At 41.0% G+C, this 27,960-nt stretch overlaps 1 protein-coding gene across 10 annotated transcripts in view; it reads right to left on the bottom strand.

The window, feature by feature from the left end:
- Window positions 1-3,220: 3,220 nt before the first annotated feature.
- Window positions 3,221-27,960, bottom strand: part of SETX (senataxin) — an 89,212-nt gene continuing 64,472 nt past the window's right edge. For 6 of the 10 annotated variants that reach the window (XM_074394584.1, XM_074394588.1, XM_074394589.1 and 3 more), the window contains 9 exons: window positions 25,494-25,643; window positions 23,421-23,528; window positions 20,143-20,330; window positions 19,157-19,249; window positions 17,318-17,482; window positions 13,515-13,613; window positions 11,996-12,034; window positions 11,104-11,191; window positions 3,221-6,714 (listed from right to left, as the gene is read on the bottom strand). In XM_074394584.1, coding sequence (XP_074250685.1) covers window positions 5,971-6,714; window positions 11,104-11,191; window positions 11,996-12,034; window positions 13,515-13,613; window positions 17,318-17,482; window positions 19,157-19,249; window positions 20,143-20,330; window positions 23,421-23,528; window positions 25,494-25,643 — 1,674 coding nt within the window. In that variant the 3' untranslated portion in view covers window positions 3,221-5,970. Of the gene's footprint in view, window positions 6,715-11,103; window positions 11,192-11,995; window positions 12,035-13,514; window positions 13,614-17,317; window positions 17,483-19,156; window positions 19,250-20,142; window positions 20,331-23,420; window positions 23,529-23,559; window positions 23,663-25,493; window positions 25,644-27,960 lie in introns of those variants that run through there. The other 4 variants (XM_074394590.1, XM_039461304.2, XM_074394591.1 and 1 more) reach the window with 2 other exon arrangements.

Raw genomic sequence — 27,960 nt, 5'->3', positions numbered from 1 at the left:
ATATATTTTTTCCTTTTAAAATCTTTAAAATGTGTATGACTGTTGAGCACAAAAATTATGTTTACATATTATGAATTTAAAAATGTATGTAGCTATAATATAGATGATGGCCATCAAATCAGAAAGGGAGGGCACTGGGCCAAGTCTGACGCTGAAGCTGGGAGGCTCCTGGGCGGGCAATTGGGAAAAGAAAATGGGTGTAAGGTGGGGAGAGCAAGGAGAGTCAGACACCCCTTTGGCAGGAAGGAGCCCTAGCTGCGGGCCTGGCTGCTGTCCCATGTGAACAGACCTGCAGATACATGACAATAGTCAGGAGCTGCAACAGTAGTGCCTGGTGTCCCTGTGGCAACCTCCTGAGCATAACAGGGCTGCTGCATTTCTGGTTTCCAAATCTCACAGTGTCTCTCTCCTGTGGCCCACTCTAAAGGAAAATATAGGAGTTCTAGCAATGGATCCTGCTAAGGTTGACAAATTATAAACCCACCACACTCTCGTCCCTTCCTTTCCAGAACCTCAGAGGAGGCCTGGAATTTTGGAAGTTATTGGTGAAAAAAAAAGTCGGAAGAGAACTCAAACCCCAACTATTTTCAGGCAAAGAAAGGGCAACCCGCCGAGGCCATGAATGGCCCACGGTCAATGCCAGTGGTGGAGCTAAGGCAATCTCCAGCTTCCTTTCCAGGTAACCCTATCTCCCCACCCCTGAAGGCCTGTTTCTGTAGCAGCATGGCCAGCTTGGCATTCTGTCTTGATTGGGTACCTACTGTGACAATTACAAGCAAGGGTTTTAGGTAACAAGAACCGAGTCAGGAACTGCAGCTCTGCTAGTTCTTAGCTGTATCATCCTCAGCAAACCGTTTCACTGATGTAACCCTGTTTTAAAATCTGTGCAATGGGAATGACAGTGTGTACATCATCGGCTTTGTGGGACAACTGAGATGAGGCACAGGGAGAACAGATGCCTTGCAGACAAGCACTCACTCTGTGCACCATGGGTTCCTTGAACTCAGAGCGCGGGCACTGCATTTTCTTGCTTAGGGAGCAGCTATTCTGGCATCTCGTTGCTGGGGGCAGGAGAACATCTCAAGACTGATGGCCTGAGACCTCATTGGCCACACTGTTTCATCATGCCAGCTATTCCTAGACTTGAGGAGCCTTCTGCCTTCCAATGGTGTCAGGAGTCACCTGAGCTGTTTGATTTTCCTTCTCTTGGACCTGCTCTGCTGCCCTTGGAAACCTCCCTTCTGAACACCTCGTCCAGGGCACCCGGAAATGAGGTGCTGAAGAAGGAACACATGACCCTTCTGGGCTCCTGGGGCTTCTCTTTCCTCCTGATCTTCAAAGAGCCAGGCTCCCATGCTGGCTGCTCAATGGAATGACCTGGGAGTGAATGTTTTTTAAACCTGTGTTAAAAAAAAAAAAAAAAAAAAAAAAAAGTAATTGCAATCAGATGAGAAAAAAAATTTTTTTGGTGGGGATGGAGTCTCACTTCATGCCCAGGCTGGAGTGCAGTGGAGCAATCTCTGGTCACTGTAACCTCTGCCTCCAGGGTTCAAGCGATTCTCCTGTCTCAGCCTCCCTACAGGCACCTGCCACCATATCCAGCTAATTTTTGCATTTTTTGTAGAGGTGGGGTTTCACCTTGTTGGTCAGGATGGTCTCCAACTCCTGACCTCAGGTGATCCATGCACCTCGGCCTCCCAAAGTGCTGGGATTACAGGTGTGAGCCACCATGCCTGACCTAAAAATTGAAAGAGAAAAAAAAAAAAAAAAAGGTTAAAAAACCAAGGGCTTGGTCTGGCACAATGGCTCGTGTCTGTGATCTCAGTACTTTGGGAGGCCAAGGCAGGTGGATCACCCGACGTCAGGAGTTTGAGACCAGCGTGGCCAACATGGCAAAACCCTACCTCTACCAAAAATACAAAAATTAGCTGGGTGTGGTGGTGGGCGCCTGCGCTCCCAGCTACTTGGGAGGCTGAGGCAGGAGAATTGCTTGAACCCAGGAGGCGCAGGTTATAGTGAGCCAAGACTGTGCCACTGCACTCCAGCCTGGGTGAGAAAGCAAAACTCCATCTCACAAAAAATAAAACAACAAAACCCACAAAAATACCAAGGGCTGCATCCCAAAACCACTAAATCAGCAATGCCAGGATGGACCTGGGCAATCAGACTTTTTCAAAAGCTCCCCAGGCGAGCCCACTGTGCATCCCTGAGGTTGAAGACTCCCAAGCTGACAATTCTGTGGTGATGCTGCTTGCAAACAAAGGCGACCGTGTCTGCTGAGCTGACAGGACAGCAGCACAGAATTCCTCCACCCACGGTTCCAAACACCCCGACTACAAGTGCCATCTTTGCCACCTGACTTGGCAAACTCCTTCTGTACAGGACACGGTGACGATAACTCAGGTCTTCTGAGTCACAGAGGGATCCCTTGTGTACAGAAACAGGCTTTGTGGTGCTGTACAACACTATCAATTCTATTTAAGCTGAGGCTAAATTTTAGTTTCCTCCCTGAATTATTTATTCATTAAACAATGAATGGTGAAACCCAGGAAGTGCGCTTGGTGGATGTATCACGAGAGAGACGTCTGGTGACTTCAAAAACCATTGTGAAGTCTGCTGCAGTAACAAATTCCACAAATGACCACCATGCAGCACTCATTTCTCGCCTGGTCATTTGGCAAATTTATTATTTCCCATAACTCCCAAACACACCATTTCACCCTCCCTGGTCATGTGTGTATGCATACTGAACGAGCCAAGCAGGCCAAGTGGGCTGCGTGCACACGCTTCTGGGTAAAGAATGAGACGCAGAGGCTGAGATCAAGTGCCTTTTAACAGGCACAAGTGTGGGGAAGCTGACTACATTTCCTGAAGTTATTGCTTTTATAAAGTGTGTTCCACTCTATAACCATCAGCAATTACCCCTGACCAGGGCAATTATACCCTGCCCCTCCACCAGTGCCTCTGGGAGCTCCTTTCATGGTCATTGTTCATTTCTTCTCCTATTTCACCTCCTTCCCAATTCCAGCCTAATGGTGAGCACGTATTTCTGTTGGACCAAACTTCAGTCTGTACCTGACACCACAGCTGCCTCAATGCACCTCCAAAAGGAGCTGGGGAGGAGGAGGGCCAGGCTGGATACTAAAACTTTTTATATCTGAATTACACAAATCCCCAAGTAATTTCACCATAAAGCAAACCAAATGGCAGACTAAATGAATTACGTTAGTACCTTGGAGTTTACTTCAGTAATACCTAACTTCTAATCCATGTCCGTCTTCTTGTTTCTGCTTTTAATTCTGCCATTTCCTCTTAAAATTTAGGGTTTAACAAAGACGACAAGGCTACTGTTGGCCAAATGCCAGCTATGAATTCACAGCATAGAAAGAGTCAAAGCCATAGCAACAAATTGCTAATCTGCACAACGTTAAAAAATAGTTCGGTACATTTTTGTTATAAAATTCATTTACAGGAGGTTATTCACATGTACTTGTCAAATTTACTCCTGATAATTCACAAAAACATAACAATCAACAAAGTGCACGATAAATCCAAGGCAAATTATATACAACGAAAACAAGTTTTTAAGTAGCATATATTCATGTTGAAATAAAGAATACTGAAAGAAGAAAGGGCACTTTCTTCTAGTGCCATGGCAAAGACGAAGGAAGGTGCCAAGAGCCACACTTTGCACCTTGTGAAAAGAATAACACTGTTCAACAATGCTGTGCTGACAGCCATATCGAGAGGGACCACAGTAAACATACGAGATAATTTCGGTAAATACTTGTACCAACTGGAACAAGTGAAGTTTCAAAAGTAATGTCAGGTACAACTGCATTCCTCTGTGAGAGGCCATCACAGGACACAGGCTCATTTTTTCAAAGGATGAAGTCGTTCTACTAATCCTTGCATAATCAGATGCGGTGAGTAGGGAACCAACAAGTGAGCACAACATAAGAACAGGCATAAAACATAATCGAAAATAGAATTGTTCAGTGTGTGGCAGCAAAATATGCATTTTAGAAAAAACTTATTTCTCAAATCACATGTTAATAATATTAGCATGAGCAGTGTGGAGACATCCTGAGCCAGGCCTCCCTTCAGAAGCTTAGGAATTTGCGCATTCCCTAAGTGGTCACCACAAGTGTTCTGCTAAAATGGGCACTTCACCAAGATAACAGAAAAATAAAGTAACAATGAGATTTCTTCCCAAAGGCACATGGAAGAGGCTGATAGAGCCCCAGACCCAGACAGAGTGGGGCTATCCCTACCCGTCCTGAACTTTCGCACACTGCATGGCCAAAGACAAACTCCCCACCACCAAACAGGAAGCAGAGGCTGACTGTGGGGACTCTAAGCAGTCACCTGCTCCCTGGGTTTCAGAAGTGTTCAGTTGACATTAGTCAGATGTCCGGACACCAGCAAGAGGGACACAGGTAATGAAATAGAATGTTCAAACTTTTGATAACAAAAAGCTCTTTATAATCTGCTCGAGTAGAATTTCTAACACAAAATCCTTTTTGCTTAAAAAGCAGATGATAAGGAAAATGTCAAATAGTGCACATGAATCTTCGGCTATTTTTGCCTACCCCCAAATGAGGTAAGGGGTTGCAGAGCGTTCACTGCAGACCCCTAGTTAGTACAACTATCAACTATACAGTCTCATGTTTAGGATACTCCTAATTCAGTGTGGATATTTAGAAAATTGGACAAAATCAGGCAGTCCCTCACTTGTACCGAGCCTCCTCAATCTCGATTCACCATGACCAATCCCCCTCCCCACCACCACCAAAAGCACTAGTAACTCTAATAGTAGCTGAAAACACCCATCAGATACTCTAAACAGCATGTATTTTCACCAGGTAGATGATTTCTTAAGATCACAGGAAGCCGCCAACTCTCCTCCCAGTTCAGAACTCCTTTTTGTTACCCTTCATTTTAAACTGGGAGCTTCTTTCCCACCTGAAATATTCTAGTTGGCCTGCCCCAGCGGTTCCCAAGCTGCCTGGTGACCAGAATCCCTTGGAAATGTTGCACACACAGCTCCCCAGGATTTCTGGGAAACTACTTCTATCTGTCTGACAATCTGCAAGCTGAGGAGATTCTTCCACAGCTGACCCAGCGTTCATCTACCATTTGGCAACCATGTCTGTACCTCACCAGCCACACAAAGCTCACAATATGCTAGGAGCATTTGAATGACAGTTCAGGAATTATTCTTTCATTCCATATTCTTCTCTTTCAAGATTAAGAGTTTCAGCTAGGGAACTATGTGCATACTAGAACAGGTAAAGGAACTCATCACAGAAACAGAATAACCTGGGGCCAACGTACTGCATCTAAAAATGCACCATGTCAGCAGGACTTTACCTAACATAACTGTGCTGCCCAGTGTCCCCCAGCAGACGCCAGTGTTGTTGTTGTTCTTGTTGGAAACAGAACTAGAGACTTCTGACCCACCAGCGCTAACTCAGCTTATTCCAAACTAGGCTGTCAAATACACCTGTCTTGCCGTAACAATGGCTGAAAGGACCTGCCCTCCTCCCATCTTTTTAATATAAAGTTTGTTCTGTTGAAAAATGTCTAACATTTTAAACAGGGGAAAGGAAAGCGGTCTACTAGATTAAATTTTAAAAGAACTTTGTTATTTGCTATACAAATATACATTTCAACCTTTACAACATTCACTCCAGGCTGACCTCCTTGTCTACAGAAGAGTAAGAGATCAACATTTCCAGTCTGACTTCAAGGACATTATTACTGATACACAATGCCCTCTGAAAGCTTTTGCAAATGACAGGAAGTACTGAAGATGACCAGAGGCTCTGGTGATAAGGATACATTCTCCATGTTTTCCAACAACACAAACTCCTTAAGAAAAACAAATGAGCTTATCTAGATGGCCTCCCTCTGGTCATCTTCAGTTGACAGTACACTGTGGCTGCTAGTCCATGTCATCTGGCTGTCCTATAAAAGCTTTCTTTTCTTGGAACTGCTTTCCTCCTTCTCCGGACTCCTCCTGTCCCAGCGAGAGTTCCTCTTGGTATAACGGGTCTCAGAACCACAGTTCTCCTGCTCCCCTTCACCGAGAGCCCTAGCGTCTCTCCTGTGACAGAGCTCCCCTTCCGGGTCATCACATTTGCTCTGACACGTGGAAGCCTCGGTGCTGGCAGCTGGAGGTTCACCCTGCACAGGAGGTCTGAGGCTGCTCAGAGCAGCCACTAGAGCAGAGGGCTGTAGTACGTTACCCAGGTCCTGGTGAACGCCAGGGAAGCCCGGCTCTCCTGCAGGGGGTGTTACTCCAGGATGCTGGGGGCTCGAAGGTTGTGGATCCCACAGGAATATTCCTCCTTTGACCTCAATGCCCATCCTCTTCAGCAGTCGTGGGTCCCGAAGTTGGTCTTGAACAGGACTTTCAGGGTCCTTTGAATTAACAGTGAGAGGAGCTTCCTTGGAGTCAGAGGGTGTGTGGTATAGAGAGGCAGCAAAAGATGTCTTAGCAAATCCACTGTCTAGCTTGGGGCTGGGTAAGCCACCCTGGGGCCTGGACACCTCTGGGGCTATGGCAGGAGGGTGAGTGAGACTTCTCTGTAGCACAGGCTTGAGTTTCAGAATCTTCGTTACATCTTGTCTATAGTTTTTGTCACAGGTCTTAATAATGGCACCACGCTTCTGAGCATCCTGAATCAGCTGATTCCAATGCTGGTTTTCCTTGAAACAATGAGAAGGGAGAAATAATTACACCCCAAAGAAACATTGCTTGGGAGGCATAGAGTTTCAGCTTTCATTTCTGAACAAATAATATATATTATTGTATGAACAGATTCTCAAGCTCCATTACTTGTCAGACAAGATCAAAGGAAAAAATAAATTTGATTACAAAACTATAAAGTCTCATTTCTTAAAAAAAAAAAAAAGACCTGATCACAGCCTGTAAGCAAGAACCTCAACCATTTTCATGAGTGCAGTCAACTGCAATGCAGGTCTGTACTGGCCACTAAGAGTGTCATGTCAGTATTTACATTTCAATTAATTATAATGAAACAAAATTAAAAATTCAGCTCCTGAATTACATCAGCCACATTTCAAGTACACAGCAGTCACACATGACTAATGGCTACTGTACCGAGCAGTGCAGACACAAAACATTTCCATTATCACAGAACCATCCCTTGGATACTGGTGATCTAGAGCACTGCCTACACCTCTTGGCAGGGCTAACATTCTTAAAAACAAGAAGGGCTGGTTTCAAAAAGCAAACTTCTGAGGGCACGTGACTGTTCTAGAAAAAGGCCCACAGCTTTCGCTGCATTTCCAAAGGCCTCCCAAACCCCAAATGGCTAAAACATCTTAATCCACTGAGATTTCAAATATATTATCCCACTTTCTACCTGTTTTCTAGAGGAGCTTAAGACATAAAATCACATCTCGGAAAAGTTGCCAAACACATGCTTTCTCCTCTCTTCCCTACAGTTTCTTTAATGGGAGACTGCTGCTTTACAACCAATATAACTTGGGTCTCTTTAGAAAGAAGAAAGAGAAGAGAAGAAGAAAAAGGAGAGCTACCCTCTCACGGGGGCTCCTGTACTATTCATAAAGGTAAGTTAGGGAAGCAATGGGGCTACACAGTATTTACTTGCTGTGCGACCTTGGTCACGTCATTTACCTCTCTGAGCCTGTTTCCTCATCTGTAAAATAGGAGTAGTATTTGATTTAATGGATTCTAAAGTGCATATTGCTTTCACATTTTACCATTTCTGAGCTTGGGGAGCCTCTTGGCCACGTACCTATCCTTGGGGATTTCATGATAAGGCAATTATAATCCTTTGACTTTTAGTCAATAAGCCATTTAAAGATCTTGCCTAAAAACCTTCTACAGACATTTTCTGATAAGACAAGAAAACACCAGCATTAAAACTTATGCACTGGGTGGGCACAGTGGCTCATGCCTGAAATCCTAACACTTTGGGAGGCTGAGGTGGGCGGATCACCTGAGGTCAGGAGTTCGAGACCAAGTCTGGGCAACATGGTGAAACCCCGTCTCTACTAAAAATACAAAAATTAGCTGGGTGTGGTGGCACACACCTGTAATCCCAGCTACTTGAGAGGCTGAGGCATGAGAAAGGCTTGAACCCAGGAGGCGGAGGTTGCAGTGAGCTGAGATTGCACTACTGCACTCTAAGACTGTCTCAGAAAAAGAAAAAAAAAACAACCCAAAAAACCTTATACACTGGAGATCAAGGGTTCTAAGAAAACCCTGGAAGCAATGGTGAAACTCTTAGCAAATGCTAAATTGTTAACCTCATTGCTGCACCAGGGATGAATGACAACACTGATGACTATGGATTGGGAAATGATTAATTAGTGCTAGATTCTCAAAGTGGAATATTTTTAGGAATATCTTAACCTATTATTTTACTTGTATTTTCTCTTTTATGTATACATAAGAATATGACAAAAATCTGTCTAAAACCTTAAAAGAGTACTTTAAATGAAGTTCTAAGTCAAAATAAAGTTTATAATCTAATAGTAATATATAAAATAGTGATACATATTACAATTAATGGTTTCTTGAATTTGATAAACTATGGTAATAAGCTGACTTCACAGGGTTTTTTCAAGTTTGGAGAAAGTCATGTGACTAGAAGAAAACTGGCATATTCCAGACAGGTCTGTGGAGGCAGCACCAGGCTTTGTGGCTCAGTTACCTTTCTCACTCAGATTTCTAGAGATTCTTAGCCTGTGGCTCAAACACATATGTGAAGCAGATGGCCTTGCTATTTCTGCTAAGTTTACTACACCTAAACTTGGTGTTTAATCCATTCCTAAGATTACAAAAACAGTTCTGAGCAGGCACTATTAGCCTTGGTTTCTTAGAGGAAACCAAATGCTTTAATGATGATCCCACTTCCATAAGAGAAACTAGGCTAAAGAATTAAAAACAAGCAAAACCCCAAAACAATAAAGAAAAAGCCCAAGGACAAAAAAAGTTAGGGAGCCCAGCTGACAAATTGGGCATGTTTAGATTCAGGTCTGTCCATCTCTTTTTGTAGCACTGCCTTCCTAGAGTGAAGACTATGTTGGTGCCATTAGCTGGAGGTTAGTGTCCTGTACAGTTGTGAAGTGTGACCTGGGGGCTCCCAAACACTGTCTAAAGGGAATGTGAGAAGGGTTACGGAATAAGCTTCCAAACCCCAGACCTTGGACTGCCCTGCCCCCTGCATCCCATCCTTACAATCACGAGGAGCCTCATCCACACACAGAGTGCACTGCCAAGACACATAAGAACTCTCAGATGCCACGTAAAGGGAGGATTAAAAGGAGTAGTGCCATGAAGGCTCCTTTAATCGAGGCATTAGTAAAAGATGTATCTCTTAATAACATTTCACTTACTTTTCGGGTTTAAACATTATCAAAATCTATGATATTTAATAAATATATTTGTATTAAATATTTGTAATATTTAATAAATATATTTGTAGTGTTAACAGGCTATTCAACTGACAAGAGATATGTTTTAACACTAAGATCCTTATGGCTTCATAAAAGGATCTTTTAAAATCCAAAACTATATATTTTGAGCTAACTATAAATTTACAGGAAGTTGCAAAGGAAGTACTGAGAGGTTGCATGCACCTTTCACATGGGTTCTCCAGATAGTTATAAAAAACAGCTTTTTAGGCTGAGGTGGGATTACTTGAGCCCAGGAGTTTGAAACCAGCTGGACACCATGGTAAGACTCTGTCTCTACTAAAAGTACAAAAATTAGCTGAGTGTGGTGGTACATAAGCCTGTAGTCTCAGCTACTCAGGAGGCTGAGATGAGAGAACAGCTTAAACCCAGGAGGCAGAGGCTGCAGTGAACTAGGATTGTGCCACTGCACTCCAGCCAAGGTGATAGAGCAAGACCCTGCCTCAAAAAAAAAAAAAAAAAAAAAAAAAAAAGGAAAGCAACTTTTTAAACTTTGAAATTACACAAAGATTTTCGTGAGAGGTGTAATCAGTGAGATTAACAAAAAGGTAAAAAGAGATTACCTCAGTGAATTTTATCCTAAACAAGTAGGAATGGAAGTACAATTTAAGGAGAGGAAAAAATAAAATAATATCGCTATCTTTCTATTCCACTGGATATATTTAAGAGTGATATAATTAGTTTTAATTGTTGTATTTTCAAATGTCAATACTGATAATACAGCAGAAACACAATCTTCAGTAATATTTAAACTTCTAAAGATATTTTATATCAACTTAAAAATAAGAGGTACATAAAAATAAGCAGTACACAGCTTTTAAAACTTCCTCCAGAATGGGCACCTTTTACAACTTCCTCTAGAGTGGGCACACAAACGACAAAGGCTAGAGGGGAGAGAGCCACAGAAGAGAGGAGTGACATCAGAAAGGTGTATCTGAGCGCCACCTGGTGGCAAGAACCAAAACCAGGTGAAACAGCCACCAAGTTGGCTCTTCTTAGATGATATCAGTGACTTTATAAAAAAGAGAAATGAGAAAAACGACAAAATTATTACTCCTAATGAGACAAACAGCAAATACATGATACCTCTAGCTGTGATATCAGTGAATTAAGTTGTATCATCTGTCTACTAAAGTTGGAAACTTGTACACCTCTTCCAGAGGTGCACCTTTCTTGGCAGAGGAATGCTGGAGGCACCAAGTGCTCGAGAAACAGTGTGAGCAGCACACCTCCCGGCACCAGCGGAAAAGCAGAGCAGAGCACGTGCCTGCAAAAACTCTGGCATTAAGCTGGGCCAATAACAGCCACATTTACTGAGTGTTTACTAAGTGCCAAGCACTGCTCTGGCACTTTATTTTGTGGGTTTAATATGCCTTCTTAACAATAATCCTACAATGTGGATAATTTGTTTTAAAACGATCACCTTGAGAGCCCAGTGTAGATACTTGGGTTCTGGGCTAAAAAAAGGCGAATAGTTCACATGTACACAAAAGCTCCTGGGAATTTGCTGGAAAACATAACAACCATTATTTTGTAATCCAGAAATCATTTACACTTCGATGGAAAATAACTAAAACTCAATCCAATAACAGTAACAATGGTCAAACTTCTGAGCTTTCTGGTACCTACCATCAGGGTCCTCAAATGTCCAAGGATGAAGAGGCTGTACTTGGCTCGTGTGATGGTGACATTCAACCTCTGCAAACTTGCCAGGAATCTAAGCAACAAAAAAAAGACTTCCTTCTTTGTCTAGAATGACTTAACATGCCCATATGAGACAGAGGTAGGCTCTAGAATAACTTAGCGTGCCCATGTGAGACACTGGTGGACTCTAGAGTGACTTAGCATGCACATATGAGACACAAGTGAACTCTAGAATAGCGTGCCCATGTGAGATACACGTAGACTCTAGAGTGACTTTGAGTGCCTACATGACACAGAGGTGGACTCTAGAATGACTCAGCACTTAGCGTGCCCACGTGAGACGCAGGTGGACTCTAGAGTGACTCAGCGCTCAGCGTGTCCATATGAGACACAGGTGGACTCGAGTGACTTAGTCTTAGTGTACCCGTGTGAGACACAGGTGGACTCAAGTGACTCAGCGCTTAGCGTGCCCCTGTGAGAGACAGGTGGACTCTGGAGTGACTCAGCGCTTAGCGTGCCCATGTGAGATACAGGTGGACTCTAGAGTGACTCAGCACTTGGCGTGCCCACGTGAGACACTGGGGGACTCTAGAGTGACTCAGCGCTTCGCGTGCCCACGTGAGACACAGGTGGACTCTAGAGTGACTCAGCGCTATGTGTGCCCACGTGAGACACAGGTGGACTCTAGAGTGACTCAGCGCTTAGCGTGCCCACATGAGACACAGGTAGACTCTAGAGTGACTCAGTGCTATGCGTGCCCATGTGAGACACAGGTGGACTCAAGAGTGACTTAGCGTGCCCATGTGAGACACTGGTGGACTGCAGACAGCTTTTCCGAGACTCCTCCACTTCTCTAGAAGTCACAGTGCTTTCTTACTCTCTGTCCCAATACAGGGTACTGGGCACAGAAGAATTCCTATTAAAAACAGTAAACAAACCAAAACCTCAGGGCTTCCTTCAAAGTGATGTATCTATCAATTTCCTATTTTTAACCTGGATGAGATACTGAAAATTTTAACAGTGCAATCCTGAAACCTTAAAAATACCCTAAAAATGTGATACCAGCCCAATCACTTTATTCTTGCATTTAAATATATCTAGGTTGTTAAAATATTGTAGAACTAGTGCAGAAATACATAAACACAACACAAATATTTCAACAGATCAGAAAAACAGCTCAGAAATAGAATTGATTTTGATAAAAGTGAAAATTAGCTGGGAAAGAATGGACTGTTTATAAAATGACCCTGATATATAACCAGTCTCTGTATATGCAGCCCATCCCAGGGAGGTTACTTTGATTACTATTTTCTTTGAAAACAACCTAATTTGGCCAGGTGCAGTGGATCACACCTGTAATTCCAGCACTTTGGGGGCCAAGACAGGCAGATCACAAGCGCAAGAGATTGAGACCATCCTGCCAATATGGTGAAACCCCGCATCAACTAAAAAATGTAATAATCAGCTGGGTGTGTTGGTGTATGCCTGTAGTCCCAGCTACTCAGGAGGCTGAGGCAGGAGAATCGCCTGAACCCGGGAGGCGGAGATTGAAGTGAACCCAGATCATGCCACTGGGCACTCCAGCCCAGTGACAGAGTGAGACTCCATCTCAAAAAAAAAAAAAAAAGAAAGAAAACAAACTAATTTATAACCTGTAAATTCTATCTGCTTCTCATGTCAAGGAACAAAGCATCATGTAAGAGTCTCAGGCACAGGGGAATTTGCTGTCACTCATACAGGTATCCTTAGCATCTTAAATAAACTGACAGTAGTTAAGGTTAACAAATTTAGCCAAAGCAGGAAAACACAGAAGAGAAAAAAATGACACTTCATATAACGCATACCATGGAGAGTAACATGCCTCTGCAAAATACACTTAATTATTTACTTGAATCTTATTAATAAAAAATCTTATTAAATAAAAGAACACTAGGAAATGCATTAACATACAAGCCACCATGGGCTTGGTGGCTCAGACGTGTAATCCCAGCATTTTGGGAGGCCAAAGTAGGCGATCACTTGAGCTCAGGAGTTTCAGAACAGCCTGGGCAACATGGCGAAACCCTGTCTCTACAAAAAAATACAAAAATTAGCTGGGTATGGTGGTACATGCCTGTGGTCCCAGCTACTTGGGAGGCTAAGGCAGGAGAATTGCTTGAGCCTGGGAGGTGGAGGTTGCAGTGAGCTGAGATTGCACCAAGATCTAAGAGTGGATTGATTTTACAACTTAAAGAGAAACTTTCATAATATTACACAAGAAATTTACAAAAGAAAATTAAGAAAAAAAATGATGGTGGTTTTCTAACAGTGATAGATAACGAACTGAACCTAATCCTGAATTATAAACAAGCGACAATGTATAAAAGTATAAAAAAGCAACAATGACAGTAACTTACCCAATTGAACCTTGCATGGTATTTGCTCTGACACATGTAACAATCACGCAATCCTTCTGCCGACCCTGGAATGCATCCACAGTATCTACTTCTGCTGGTCTATTCACAAAAGAGAAACATATTTACTGGAAAAAGATAATTATTAAATATACATATTTGTAAACTAGTTTTTTGGTTTTCTGAGAGACAGTCCAGCCTCACTCTTGTCCAAGCTGGAGTGCAGCAGCATATTCACAGCTCATTGTAACCCTGAACCTCTGAGCGCTGTCGAAGCCTCCTAAGTAGCTAGGACTATATGCATGGACCACCACCCTAATTTTTCTATGTTTTGTAAAGATGGGGCCTTGCTATGTTGCTGAGTCCGGCCTCAAGCAATCCTTCTACCTCACCTTCCCAAAATGTTAGGATTACAGATGTGAGCCACCATGTCTGGCCTTACAATTTTTTTTTTTTGGGAGACAGAGTCTCGCTTTGTCACCCAGGCTGGAGTGCAGTGGTGCAATCTCGGCTCACTGCAACCTCTGCCTCCTGGGTTCAAACAATTCTCCTGCCTCAGCCTCCCAGGTAGCTGGGATTACAGTTGTCTGCCACTATGCCCAGCTGATTTTTTGTATTTTTAGTAGAGACAGGGTTTCACCAAGTTGGCCAGGCTGGCCTCAAACTCCTGACCTCATGATTTGCCCTCCTTGGCCTCTCAAAAGTAGTGGGCTTACATGCATGAGCCACTGAGCCCAGCCCTTACAGTCTTATTTTTTAAGGAACTTTAAAAAAAAAGAAAAGAAAAGAAAAGAAAAGAAAAGAAAAATGAAAGAGATGTAGTCTCACTATGCTGCCCAGGCTGGACTCAAACTTCTGGGGCTCAAGTAATCCTCCTTGCCTCAGCCTCCTAAGGAGATGCGCGCACCACCAAGCCTGGCTGTTAAGAAATTTTACAAGTATTTTCTTAGAGTTTAGCCTGAGTCTCCTCCTCTCTCCATTCCCTAGCAACCACTGATCTACTTTGTCTCTACAGATTTTCTTATACTGTGAGTTTCACATAAATGGAACTATAAAATGTGATTTGTGACTGTTTTCCCTTAGCATAAAATTTCTAAAGTTCATCCAGGTAGCATGTAACAGAATTTCATCCCTTTTTTCACTTATATTTCATTGTACCACATAGTACAAGTTATTTACTAAGACTTAGGATTGTTAAGACGGCAGATGTATTATTACAACTGTCTTTTTTACAGAAATGGTCAAGCTGATAATACCAAGTCTTTGGCTGGGTGTGGTAGCTCATGTCTGTAATCTAAGCACTTTGGGAAGACTGTGTGAACTCAAGAGTTTGAGAACAGCCTGGGCAACTTAGCAGAGACCTCATCTCTACTAAAAATGAAAAAACACAAAAAATACAACAAACAAACAACACTAAGTCTTCCAGTCCATGAAAATAGAGTATCTTTACATTTATTTAGGTGTTTGTTTTTTTTTTTTTGAGACAGTGTTTCCCTCATTGCCCAGGCTGGATGGAGTACAATTGGAGCGATCTCGGCTCACTGCAACCTCCGCCTCCCAGGTTCAAGCCATTCTCCTGCCTCAGCCTCTGGAGTAGCTGGGGTTACAGGTGCGTGCCACCTGTATTATTTGTAGAGACAGGATTTTACCATTGGCCAGGCTGATCTTGAACTCCTGACCTCAGGTGATCCATCCACCTTGGCCTCCCAAAGTGCTGGAATTACAGGCATGAGCCACTGCACCTAGCCTATTTAGGTGTTTTGCAGGTTTCAGCATACAAGTCTTACACTTCTTTGGTTCTATTTATTCCTAAGTGTTTTTGATGCTATTGTAAATCAAATTGTTTTAACTTCCTTTTCAAATTGTTCATTGCTCGTTACATCAAAATAATCAACTTTTATACATTACTCTTCTATCCTGCTAAGCTTATTCTCTCTAATAGTGTCTTTGAATGGATTCGTTAGAGTTTCTAGAAATAAGATTATGCCACCTATGAAAGTTACTTTTTTCTTTCCAATAAAGATGCTTTTTATTTCTTTTCCTTGCTTAACTGCTCTGTCTAAAACCTCTAGTACAATGTTGAAAAGTAGTAAGAGTTTCAAACATCTTTACTGATCTTAGAGGAAAAGCTTTCATTCTTACCATCAAGTATAATGTTAGCTATGAGTTTTTCATAAATGCCTTTTATTAATTTTAAAAAAAAAGTTCCTTTGTATTTCTAGTTTGATTTTTTTGAGACAGAGTCTCGCTCTGTCACCCAGTCTGGAGTGCAGTGGCATGATCTTGGCTCACTGTTACCTCTGTCTCTCAGGTTCAAGCAGTTTTCCTGCCTCAGTCTCCCAAACAGCTGGGACTACAGGTGCACACCACCACACCCAGCTAATTTTTTTATTTTTAGTTGAGACAGGGTTTCACCATCTTGGCCAGGATGTTCTCAATCTCCTGACCTCGTGATCTGCCACCTGGGCCTCCCAAAGTGCTGGGATTACAGGTGTGCGCCACCGTGCCCGGCCTGATTGATGTTTTTTTATCATCAAAGTGTTTTGGGTTCCGCACATTTTTTTTTTTTAAATATCTATTGAGCTGATTATGTGGGTCCCTCCCCATTCTTCTAATACGGTATATCATATTGGTTTTCATATGTTGAAGCAATCTTGCATTCTTGGGATAAATCCCACTTGGTCTTGATGCATAAATACTCTTATTAAATTGCTGAATTCAGTTTATCACTATTTTGTTGAGGATTTTTGCACCTGTAGTCGTAAGATACTTGGATCTATAGTTTTCTTGTGATATTTTCCCCTGGCTTTGATATCATTGTAACACTGGCTTCATAAAATGAATTTGAAAGTGTTCTATTTATTGGAAGCATGTAAGGAGGACTGGTGCTCATTCTTCTTTTAATATTTGATAGAATTCACCAGATTAGCTTGGTCCTGGGCTTTTCATTATTGGAAAATGTTTCATTATTTGTTATATAGGTCTGATTTTCTTTTTTTCTTTGAGACAGAGTCTCACTCTGTCACCCAGACTGGAGTGATGCAGTAAGGAATTTCAGCTCACTGCAACCTCCGCCTCCCAGGTTCAAGCAATTTACCTACCCCAGCCTCCCAAGTAGCTGGGACTACAGCGGTAAGCCACTAAGCCCAGCTAATTTTTGTATTTTTTTAGAGACAGGGTTTTACCATGTTGGCCAGGCTGGTCTCAACTTCCTCACCTCAGGTGATCTGCCCACCTGTCTCCCTAAGTGCTGGGATTACAGGTGTGAGTCACTGTGCCCAGCCTATAGGTCTGATTTTATATTGTTTTATAGATTCGCAGATTTGATTTTGGTAGTCTGTGTGCTTCTAAGTTAAGATGATTTTGAGGTTATGGATTTCCAATATTTAATCTTTAATTTTACTGCTGAGGTAAGAAGGAAACAAAAACATGATCTTCATTTTATACATAAAGGCAATACAATGGTCAAATAATTTATTTAAAGTGAAATGTCACTTTTAGTCTTGCTAGAACAAGAATTCAGATGAATAAGTCATGGAACTAAAGGGAAAAGACCTGGAAAGTTTCTTAGTCAATTCCACTGCCAAGTAGAATGTTGACATTACAACTGGCAGGAGTACCCTCTCCACCCAGGACCTACACAGCACAAGTCTATGGAAGCTGGCAGCATCCCAGTTTCCTTGTGCCTTATCACCAATCTGCACAGTCCAAGACCACTCCTTAGAGTTTACCTTTTCTTCTTCCCTTCTATATCCTCTCATTCCAATGCAACAACAAAACTACACGTATTTATAAAAATACCTCACCCTTTTCTATCGAACTCTTTGTCCAAATCCTTCTGAATCATCGTCTTCTGGGCCTTGTAGTGAGTTATAATGCCAATGTTTCGAAAAGTGACATCCTTTCTTTTGTCTTTAATTAGCTTAATTAGTTCTATCACCAGTTTTATTTCTTGAACATTTACATATGAGCTAAACAAGAGGGAAAAAGAAAACACAATGTTATCAAAACTAATAAATAGCAGGCTAATTGCTAACTTAAATTCCATCGAGTTTGTTTCCCATTAAAGGGCAGGCAGATAGGCTTCAACTTTTATTCAGCTGCCAGTGACTCAAAGAGGCTGTTATCATGACCATTAATTAATATGGTATATATGAATAGATGTGAAAATAATATGGTAAATATGAAGACATGTGAAATGCCCAGTGAAACACGAAGTTGTAGAGAGAAAAGAGCTTGAAATCAACTGACATTTAAGCACCACTTTCTTCATCTGTTAAAACAGGAATAGCAGCAGTAAGAAGAGCAGTATTAATAAGAACAAAGATGTGAATAACAGATAGCTAACAGGAGTTAGGGATTTACTATCTCCCAAACAGAGAAAATGCTTCAGATGTATGATTTCTCATCCCCCACCACTGGCTGCATATAACACATACCACACAACCGAGCAGCTGCCATCCACACAAAGTGAACGTTAACTGATGTGTCGCACCTGACCTCAGCTGAACAACACAGGGCCCCAGAGTAGGTTCATGTCCCCTTTGTTGTCCTCACCAGCCTCATATCCTGCACTCTCAACTCATCCTGAAACCACACGCTCCCTCATGACCACAGCAGATGCAAAGTGCACCAAGCCCAGGGAATGCACTGCACCTATCCCTTGATTCCTGAGGCTACCTTATTCGCCTTGCTTTACAAGTCTTAAATATCCATTATCATAACTTTTGACAACCCAGTCAGCTAGTGATCTCTTCCATCCCTGAAATCTTCATTTCCCTTGGTCCTCTTCCAGATTAAGCCTCTCTGGTCAACATTCCACTCTAACTTTCCTTCCTTATGATGCTCTGGGGCTTAACTCTCAATCATTTGCTCTCCTCCAACAGGCCCCATGAAAACCTTTAGGCCGCAGTCCCTCCAGCACTACAATCCTCTGTATGTTTCCCTACCTCTTCAATGTGTTCCCTACTTCCACCTCCGTATCTTACCTAACACCTGATTCTTGCCTGAGGACACCACCTGCTCTGCAGCCATCCCACGATGTACAAGTGTGATTTTTTTCCTCCTACTTCATGACAGAGCAGTACTTTTATCTGTGCCAACAAATGCTGCCTCTAGACCATTCCTCCCCTACTCTCTCACAAGAATCCCCAGCTCCTCTGCCACTATGCGGCACCACCACCACTCCTCTTTGCTGTCATATACAGACCACCTGAACACATCCCCTTATTCGCAACCCAATACCATCCAACCTCTGTTGCTACTTCCTTACTCCTTTTCACACCTTCATTCAGCTGAATTTATACTTTGCCTTCATAGTTCTTAACCCAACTGGAATAACTGCTTACCTAAGTGATTACCAGGTCAAGGTCTGTCGTCCCATGACATCATCATCTTGAAATGGGCACATCTGTTTCCCTCACTGCTGTGATCTCGTTAAGTATCTACTCAAGTGCTTGCTTATGACATTAGATGATATTATCCCCATTATACAGAAAAAGAAGCATCAATTTAAATGAAAATGACTGTGCCTTGACATTAGGCAGAAAGATGTGTATAAGAAATGTACTTAATATAAATATGAATGCAAATAATGTAACAATTCTGGGACCATCACAGAGGATTAAGGCAAGAGGAGAACATACTCATTATCCCGTCTTTCTGAACCATCTCCAACATCAAACACAAGGTATGGTTGAAATGGCCAGTCTGATGAACACCGAATGGTTTCTGTCTGTCTGTAAAAAGGTAGTCAACATTCAGAATAAGGTCGAGATTTAAGAAAATATTTTAGTATTACGACTATTTTTTCTGTGTGGTGAAGTGGGCTGGGACAAGTAAAGGGACAACAGGAATATTCTTTTCTAGATGTGTATCAGTGAAAGGTACAAAACAAATTCTGTTTCTTTCCTGGTGCTGGAAGAGGTATCTACGTCATTAAAATATAACAAATATGACTGGAAAGTCACTCATAGTAAGCCACAGTGTTGAGCATGGTCCCATTTTTTTCTTAAAAAATTTAAAAAGTAAAAAAAGATATGCGTGGTAAAAGGACTCAAACTTGGCCAGGCACGGTGGCTCTTGCCTGTAATCCCAGCACTTTGGGAGACCAAGGCTGGTGCAATGTTTGAGCTCAGGAGTTTGAAAGCAGCCTGGGCAACACAGTGAAACCCCATTTCTATAAAATGAAAAACACAAAAATTAGCCAGGCATGATGGTGAGTGCTACTCAGGAGGCTGAGGTGGGTGGACCAATTGAGCCTAGAAGGTTGAAGCTGCAGTAAGGCAGGATTGTGCCACTGTACTCATTCTGTCTAGGCAACAGAAAGAGAAGACAGTCTCAAAACAAAACAAAACAAAACAAAAAAAAACCCACTGAAAGTGGATATGCCAAAATGTTACCAGTGATTATTTATTTCTGGGTAGTATAAATATAGGTGACTTTTTCCCTCTTTCTTTTTTATGTGCATTTGCTGTGCTCGACATGATGGCTTTTACAACTAGAGAAAATTATTAATCCTCCATGATTTATGCTTTTTATGACAAGACGTAAGAAGACAGTAAAATGGCTATTCTTCATAAGCAGCTAAACTACGAACAAAATAAGCTCACAGGCAATAAAGGGAACTCACCTATTTGTTTTTAAGTTTCTGTTATAAACATAATTGGAAGGGAAGAGACATATGTCTGGATGCATCCTGTACTGAATAGTAAGCCGCAAAATAGGCAGCCTGCTGATCATGTTGTGTTCTACATTCTCTTCCAACAGTTTGCAGAAGCGAGCCATCATTGATTGGTCGTAGCCATACTCCTGTGCTTTCTGTGAGGGGGAGAATAAAGCAATAATTTCCAAGAATTCCTTTATATCTTTCCCACTATTATAAAAAAAATTACTGACATCTAATATGTACATGGCAACATTCAGGTAGCGTAAGATTACCAACCACAGCTTCAGAGAAAAAAGATGTTTCTGACTCTCATCCTCAAAATGTTATGAATCTTTTTTTTTGTTTTTGGAGACGGAGTCAGGCTCTGTCGTCTAGGCTGGAGTGCAGTGGCGCGATCTCAGCTCACTGCAACCTCCACCTCACAGGTTCAAGCAATTCTCATGGCTCTGCCTCCTGAATAGCTGGGATTACAGGCATTTGGCACTGCACCTGACCAAAATGCCATGAATTTTGAATAAATGTTGAGGCATTTTCTACTCACATACTGCTTATGAAAGAGATACGATCTTGTGAAAGACAACTGACGCTATTTTGATAATACAAGACATCATCCCTGTATCTTAAAAAATAATAATAATAAAGGAAGCAGAGAAATGTAACACTGATTTTAACAATTATTTCTCGTGGTATATCCTCACAGACAGACATGTTGAATGACATTGTAAACATGTGTTTTGAAGACAACATTCTTCATCCAGCCATCTAATATGTACTAAGCATCTATAATCTGGAGTGATGAGACTGCTAGAGTGAATAAGACCAAGTCTCACAGAACTTACATTCCAGTGGAGGAAACAGACTCGACTTATGTGTTGGCCATCCCTCATCTAAAATTCCAAAATACTCCGATGAGCATATCCTTTGAGCATGAACTTTAAGTATAATGTCAGCACTTGAGAAGTTTCAGATTGTGAAGCACTGTGAATTTTGAATTAGGAATGCCAAACCTGTGCTAAACTGATTTCACAAACCAAATAATGGGTTATATTCTGCAATCTGCAAGATAGTGACCTATATAACAAATGGGATAAACTGTCTTGTTATCACAGTTGTGCCTTGGTATATACTTTCCAATGACAGCAACATAGAAAGTTTCAAAAAGCACTCTATCTTAAATAACCTGGGAGTAAAAATGTCCTGAATACTTCACTAAGATGATGGAATCTCCATGAGTGATGTGAAAGATACTGGCACTGAAGACGTGCAAAGCCTGAATAAACTTGTTTCACAAACTATGAGTGGAGAAAAAGGCATTACTTCTTAACCTATTTATATGTGTGATTTTAAACAGGTTTAAGTATAAAATAATTATTAATACACATTTAACAATTTTGCCTAAATCCTCAAAAGTTTATCTGAGTTAGCTCAAAAATCTAATTTTTAATCTTTGCTTTGGGGGAACAGAAAAAGAACTTATATAAGGTAATGCATCTAACCTCCAGACAAACCATAGTCTATTCAACAAATGATACAAATTTATTAATATATATTCAGACAAGGAAGAATGTCCCTGATTTACTGATTTTTTTAAAAAAAGCCAATTCTGCACAGAATGATTTTGCCATCTTTAAAAAAAAACAAACTCACGTACATAAACACATATGCACATAAAGATATACTTGTATACAAACCATATTTTGCCATCTTTAAAAAAAACCAAACTCACGTAAACACATATGCACATAAAGATATACTTGTATACAAACCATATGCCACATTTTAATAATCGACTTACTGTTATCCCCTAGAATGCAAACACCATGAAGGCAGGGATTTTGTCTGTTTTCTTCACTGTCATAACCCCAATACCTAAACAGCGCCTGAATTATGTTGGCACTCAATATATAAATACTGAAAAAGATGAATAAACACACAAATGCCCAGCAAAATCTGTTAAAGATACTCACTTTCGTAATTATCACTAGAAATAGGCGGTCAAAAAAGGCACTTCATGGAAATGAACTTTGTAATTATTTTCTCAAAATAGTCCATTTTATTTGTACGATTAATTTAAAAACCACAAATGGATTTTTTTTTTTTTTTTAATTTTTGTTGCTTTTATCAATCATTAAATTAGGCAGTAAGGCTGAGGTCCATAAACAATCCCTTTTCACTTCAATAAAATATTGCATTATTTAAAGAAATGGGATACAGAATTTGCTCTTCCTTATTTTCCATGAACAAAGTTGCCTGCAGCAGTTCCTCCCTGAACACACAGGTTTTCACTGGTGACAGGAGTGCTTCTAGGTCACACCCTACCATGATCACGTACCTGTGCTCAAATGTCATACAAGGAACTGCACTGCCATTCTGAATAATCCCAAAGTCAAAAGCCACTAACAAAACCACCTACATTCATTCCATAATTCCACAGAAATGCTTTGAAAATGATCTGTTATCTAGGATTTATGAGGCCACTGCTCAATTATTTGAATAAATAATCTATGTTATTAGCACTAATACAAATTTTATTAAATTTTATAACCTCTTCAGATTACTTCAAAACATCTGAGTCCTGATTCTGATGTGCATTTCTAGGAGACATCTTTCATTGAGATTAAAAAAAAACCAACGAAGTAGAGTAGACTACAATCTGGTTCTTCTTTTCCCACAGACAGAGCCTATAATTTAGTCTTTTTTCCCCCGTACCCTCACTTTCAGATGCTGTGAGGGGCACAGACATTTTCTTGTATTAATACTACAATAGTAAATCATAAAAATGGAAATGTACTCCAAAATTAATTTAACTTCATGCTTTCCTCAATTTGTACATTATTTAAATATAAATGAAGAGGGTGGGATTCTTCTCCTTACTTTTGAAGTTTTTCTTTTATTATTGTTTTGGTGTTTGCATGATTAAAATAAATCAGATTCAGCTCTTTAAAGATGTGCACACTGACTTTTCCAAAGCTTGGTATGCATGGCACGTCATCCATCTAGGCTGAACACACAACTTCTGCCACACATACACAGAAGCACAACTATGAACAAAGGGGCCTTTTCAGGAATTTTTTTTTTTTAACGTATTGACAATCAGCGCTTCTCTTTTCTCAGTTACTGCTTACTTTTCACTCCCAAATTAAGAGAGGCCAATCCAAGAGAGATGTTCTTCCCTCCCGAAGACAAAAATTTTAAAAAGCCCCTTCCATTTTAAAGCAATCTGAACATTAAAAATAACTTACCATAGAGATGACTGTGGGAGGGAGCTGTTTAGGATCTCCTACTAGGATAAGCTTGTTGCAGCGATGAATGAGTGGAGTAAGAGTCTCAATTTCACAAGACTGTCCAGCCTTGGCAAGATATAGAAGGGAGAGGCAGTCTTAACTATCTTTGCTATTTATCCATATAGTTTAACTGATTAAAGCTCTAACCATTCAGAAAAGTACCACACTTCTGCACGAAATATCAAAAATAAGGATTTTATCTGAAAACAAAAAACAAAACAAACAACAAAATAAACCCTCCAGGCTGGGTGCAGTGGCTCACATACATAATCCCAGCACTTCGGGACCCGCCTCAGGAGGGTAGAGCACCTGAGGTTGGGAGTTTTGAGACCAGCCTGGCCAATGTGCCGAAACCCTGTCTCTACTAAAAATTCCAAATAAATTAGCTGGGCATGGTGTCACGTGCCTGTAATCCCAGCTACTCGGGAGGCTGAGGCAGGAGAATCACTTGAACCCAGGAGGCGGAGTTTGCAGTGCACCGAGATCACATCACTGCACTACAACCTGGGTGAAAGACTCTGTCTCAGAATAAATAAATAAATAAATAAATAAACTCTCCAAATGCATGTTTTAAAAAAAATCAAATCTGTATTTTGAAGTCAGCCACCAAGGAAGCCACTACCACTTGGGAACCAGCCATAAGTTAAGAAGGCCATGTACATCCTAGATGCGTGTATTCTTTGTTCCTGCAGGGCATGGGCCTGAAAAAAATGTTTCTCCTCTAAAGTCCTAAAACTTTATTTTAAAATTTTTATTATTTTATTAATATATTAATTTTATTATTTATTTATATATCTTATTAATTTACTTTTTGAGACAGAGTCTTGATCGGTCACTCAGGGTGGAGTGCAGCCCTCCTGGGCTCAAACGATTCTCCCACCTCAGCCTCCTGAGTAGCTACTATAAGCACAAGGCATCACACCTGGCAAAATTTTGTATTTTTAGTAGAGACAAGGCTTCACCATGTTGCCCAGGTTGGTCTCAAATTCCTGGGCTCAACTGATCCACCCTCGGTCTCCCAAAATCCCAGGATTACAGGTGTGAGTCACCATGACCAGCCCCCTTTTAAAACTTTGTATCTGAGGTTCAGAAATCCCATCAGGAGCATCTGTGAGTGTGCTTCCCCGTATCTTTCTTCCTTGCATGATAGTCCTTGTATGTATGCCTCTTTGATCACAAGACTCAAATTTCTCTTAAATTCAATGATATTTTCTTCAACTATTTACTGATTTCTGCTTTTTGTCCTTTACTTCTGGTGAAAACTGGATCTTAGGTCTCCTGATCACTCAATTCTCTGCTATCTCCTGCTCCACCTCTTTTGTCATCTGACAAATAGATACCGAATAAATGTTTGCTCAAAGAGTGAACTAGGAATAAAGGATGTTAGGTGAAAATACTATGTCTCAAAACTGTTCAAAATTTATATTAAAACTACTTTAAAAGGTTATTAGAGATATTATAAGCAGGAGCGAGACAGTCACTCAGCAGAGATTTTGTTAGAAACCATCAGTCATCCTCACAACTAACCCCCAAATACTGGAAAATCCACTCACTATCGTAGGTTATTAAGAAGCATATTTCTTTCTTTCTTTTTTTTGAAATGGAGTCTCACGCTGTTGCCCTGGCTGTAGTGCAGTGGTGCTATCTCAGCTCACTCCAACCTCCACCTCCCAAGTTCAAGTGATTCTTCTGCCTCAGCCTCCCGAGTAGCTGGGACTACAGGTGTGCACCACCACGCCGGGCTAATTTTTGTATTTTTAGTAGAGGTGGGGTTTCACCATGTTGGCCAGGATATTCCTGATCTCTTGACCTCGTGATCCACCCACCCTGGCCTCCCAAAGTGCTGGGATTACAGGCGTGAGCCACTGTGCCCGGCCTAAGGAGCATATTTCTACATAAGGAAATACGTATGTAATAGGTAAAAATCAGATGCAGAAAAAAACATTTCCTCAACATCTCAGCAGCCACAATTCATCTGAGACTTACTCCTTATAGCACTAGTCAAAGTTGTATGGCTGACCATTCACTGACCTCATCAACAATGACACAGCTGAAGGGGACGCCTCCTTGCCCACGAAAAGCAGATTCAAGTAGTAAACCACCACTTGTGCTCAATGTGCAGCAGATGACATGGGACTCTAAGATGATGTTATTCTGTGTTTTCTGTGGGCGTCCTTGAACCTAAGAGAACAAAGGTTAAATCAACAGTCAGCTGTAGATCAATTCTTGACTATGACAGGCCTATTTTTACTATAAAATACTTACCATTTATTATGTGACAGAAAAATATTTAGTAAAAGTTAGGGGGGAACTCTCAAATCTAGGAAATAGCAGAAACAAGATAATCACAAACAGGAAAGAATGTGTGCTTTGCAGTTAAAGCACAGTATATTATTTAAGTACATTAAAAGTTTTTATCCAGAGTTTGATTTGGTCAAAGTAGATTACAATCCTTCCTGTAGCCAGATGTATGTAGGCAGGTATCTGAAGCAGAGATGTAATAATACTGAGTTGTGAATTATCTGAGTAAAACCAGGGTTAGAATTAAGCTTGAATGTACATTTTTCTGTTAGTTTTTAAGTATATAATATTGCTCTTTCCTTTTTGTAGTACTTTTGCTAAACTAACAAAAATGCCTATGAACCTGACAAATATTCTATTTCCACAGTAAGAAAAACAAGTTTGGTCTCCTACAATGCAATGTACTGTGATGGAGCCAGATAATGTGAATGATGCCTCACAATGCATACCATGTAGTGCTCAAATAAATCAGCATTTTCTTTTTTTTTTTTTTCAGATGGAGTCTTGCTGTTTCACCCATGCTGGAGGGCAGTGGTACAATCTTGGCTCGCTGCAACCTCTGCCTCCCAGGTTCAAGCAATTCTCCTGCCTCAGCCTCCCAAGTAGCTGGGACTATAGGCATGTGCCACCATGCCTGGCTAATTTTTTGTCTTTTAGTAGAGACGGAGTTTCACTGTGTTAGCCAGGATTGTCTCAATCTCCTGACCTCATGATCCAACCGCCACAGCCTCCCAAAGTGCTGGGATTACAGGTGTGAGACACCGTGCCTGGCCTAAATCAGCATTTTCCTCAGTGATATAGTAAGCTTCTTTATGCTACTAAGAGGCAGTAGTGATTCATCTCTGCATATATGATATTTTCAACCATGGAGTTCAAGGCATATGTGTAAGCTTTAGGAAGAGGGTGGCACTGTGGCCCTCCATGGCTCACACAGTAAAGCATTGTCAGACACCTCTCCTTAACCATCTAGTAAGACTGCTGAGCACGGGAAAACTATATCCGCAAAATAAAAAAATAAACCTGCTGAGCACAATTAATTCAATGGCCCACAGAACACATGTGATGAACAGCAAAAAAGATCTGTGAACATGGACTTCATCCTTGACTCAGGAAAGATTAATTTGAGGTTTAGTTTAAAACTTTAATCAAAAGTTTTCACATAACTTTTAGTTTAAATAAACTGCTAATGAAAATAAGCATTAAGTTCAACTGTATTTAGTCACATAGAGAAAAATTATAATACATTCAGGAGAAAAACTTCAACAGAAGTACTACTAACGTCATCAGTTGCTACTAGCCTCCTTCCCTGACCCCAATGTGGTTTGATTAAGGCTACATTCTGACAGTCAGGCTATACACCTGGCTCAGCCAAGTTTCAATTAGTCTAAATCTTATCTGCTATTTTTACACCCAAAAAATACTGGGAAAAAGCTACAAAAATATTACAGGAGTTTTATGATCTAAGACAAGTACAAAGAGTTTATGCTCCAAGCCAAGAAATGCAAAAACCAAAAATCAAAGTGCTGTACTTTCTTATGCCAATCTTGCCCATTACTCTACCTATATCCAGGTTGGAGCTCTGGAGGGCTCACAGTTGCCACACTCAACCTAAAGCTCAAACAGATGACTTTTCTTAACAGGGAAAACACCACAAAGTTATTTTCATTAACTGTTATTGGATGATAATTATCATAATTGTTTTTTCAGTGTGAGAGGAAGAGATAGAGCACCTTATAAGAAGGATTTAAAATCTTTACCTAGACCTAAAACAGAAAAAAGATAATTTATAATCACCTATTTCTTAGAAATCTTAGATGGTGGTTAAGAATTCATTGTTAGGTTAAAGAAAAAAATACGAATGTTGTTACACCAGTTTCTCCACTTCCACAGATGTCTGTCATTTTTCTGTAACTGAGAAAAGCCCATAGCTGGCCAGGCACGGTGGCTCACGCCTATAAAGCTAACACTTGGGAGGCCGAGATGGGCAGATAACTTGAGGTTGGAAGTTCCAGACCATCCTGGCTAACATGGTGAAACTCCGTTTTTATTAAAAATACAAAAAAAGAGCCGGGCGCGGTGGCTCAAGCCTGTAATCCCAGCACTTTGGGAGGCTGAGGCGGGTGGATCACGAGGTCAAAAGATCGAGACCATCCTGGTCAACATGGTGAAACCCCGTCTCTACTAAAAATACAAAAAA

Source organism: Saimiri boliviensis, chromosome 2 (assembly GCF_048565385.1).
Source record: "Saimiri boliviensis isolate mSaiBol1 chromosome 2, mSaiBol1.pri, whole genome shotgun sequence".
NCBI lineage: Eukaryota > Metazoa > Chordata > Mammalia > Primates > Cebidae > Saimiri > Saimiri boliviensis.
This window is presented reverse-complemented; position numbering and strand designations above follow the sequence as displayed.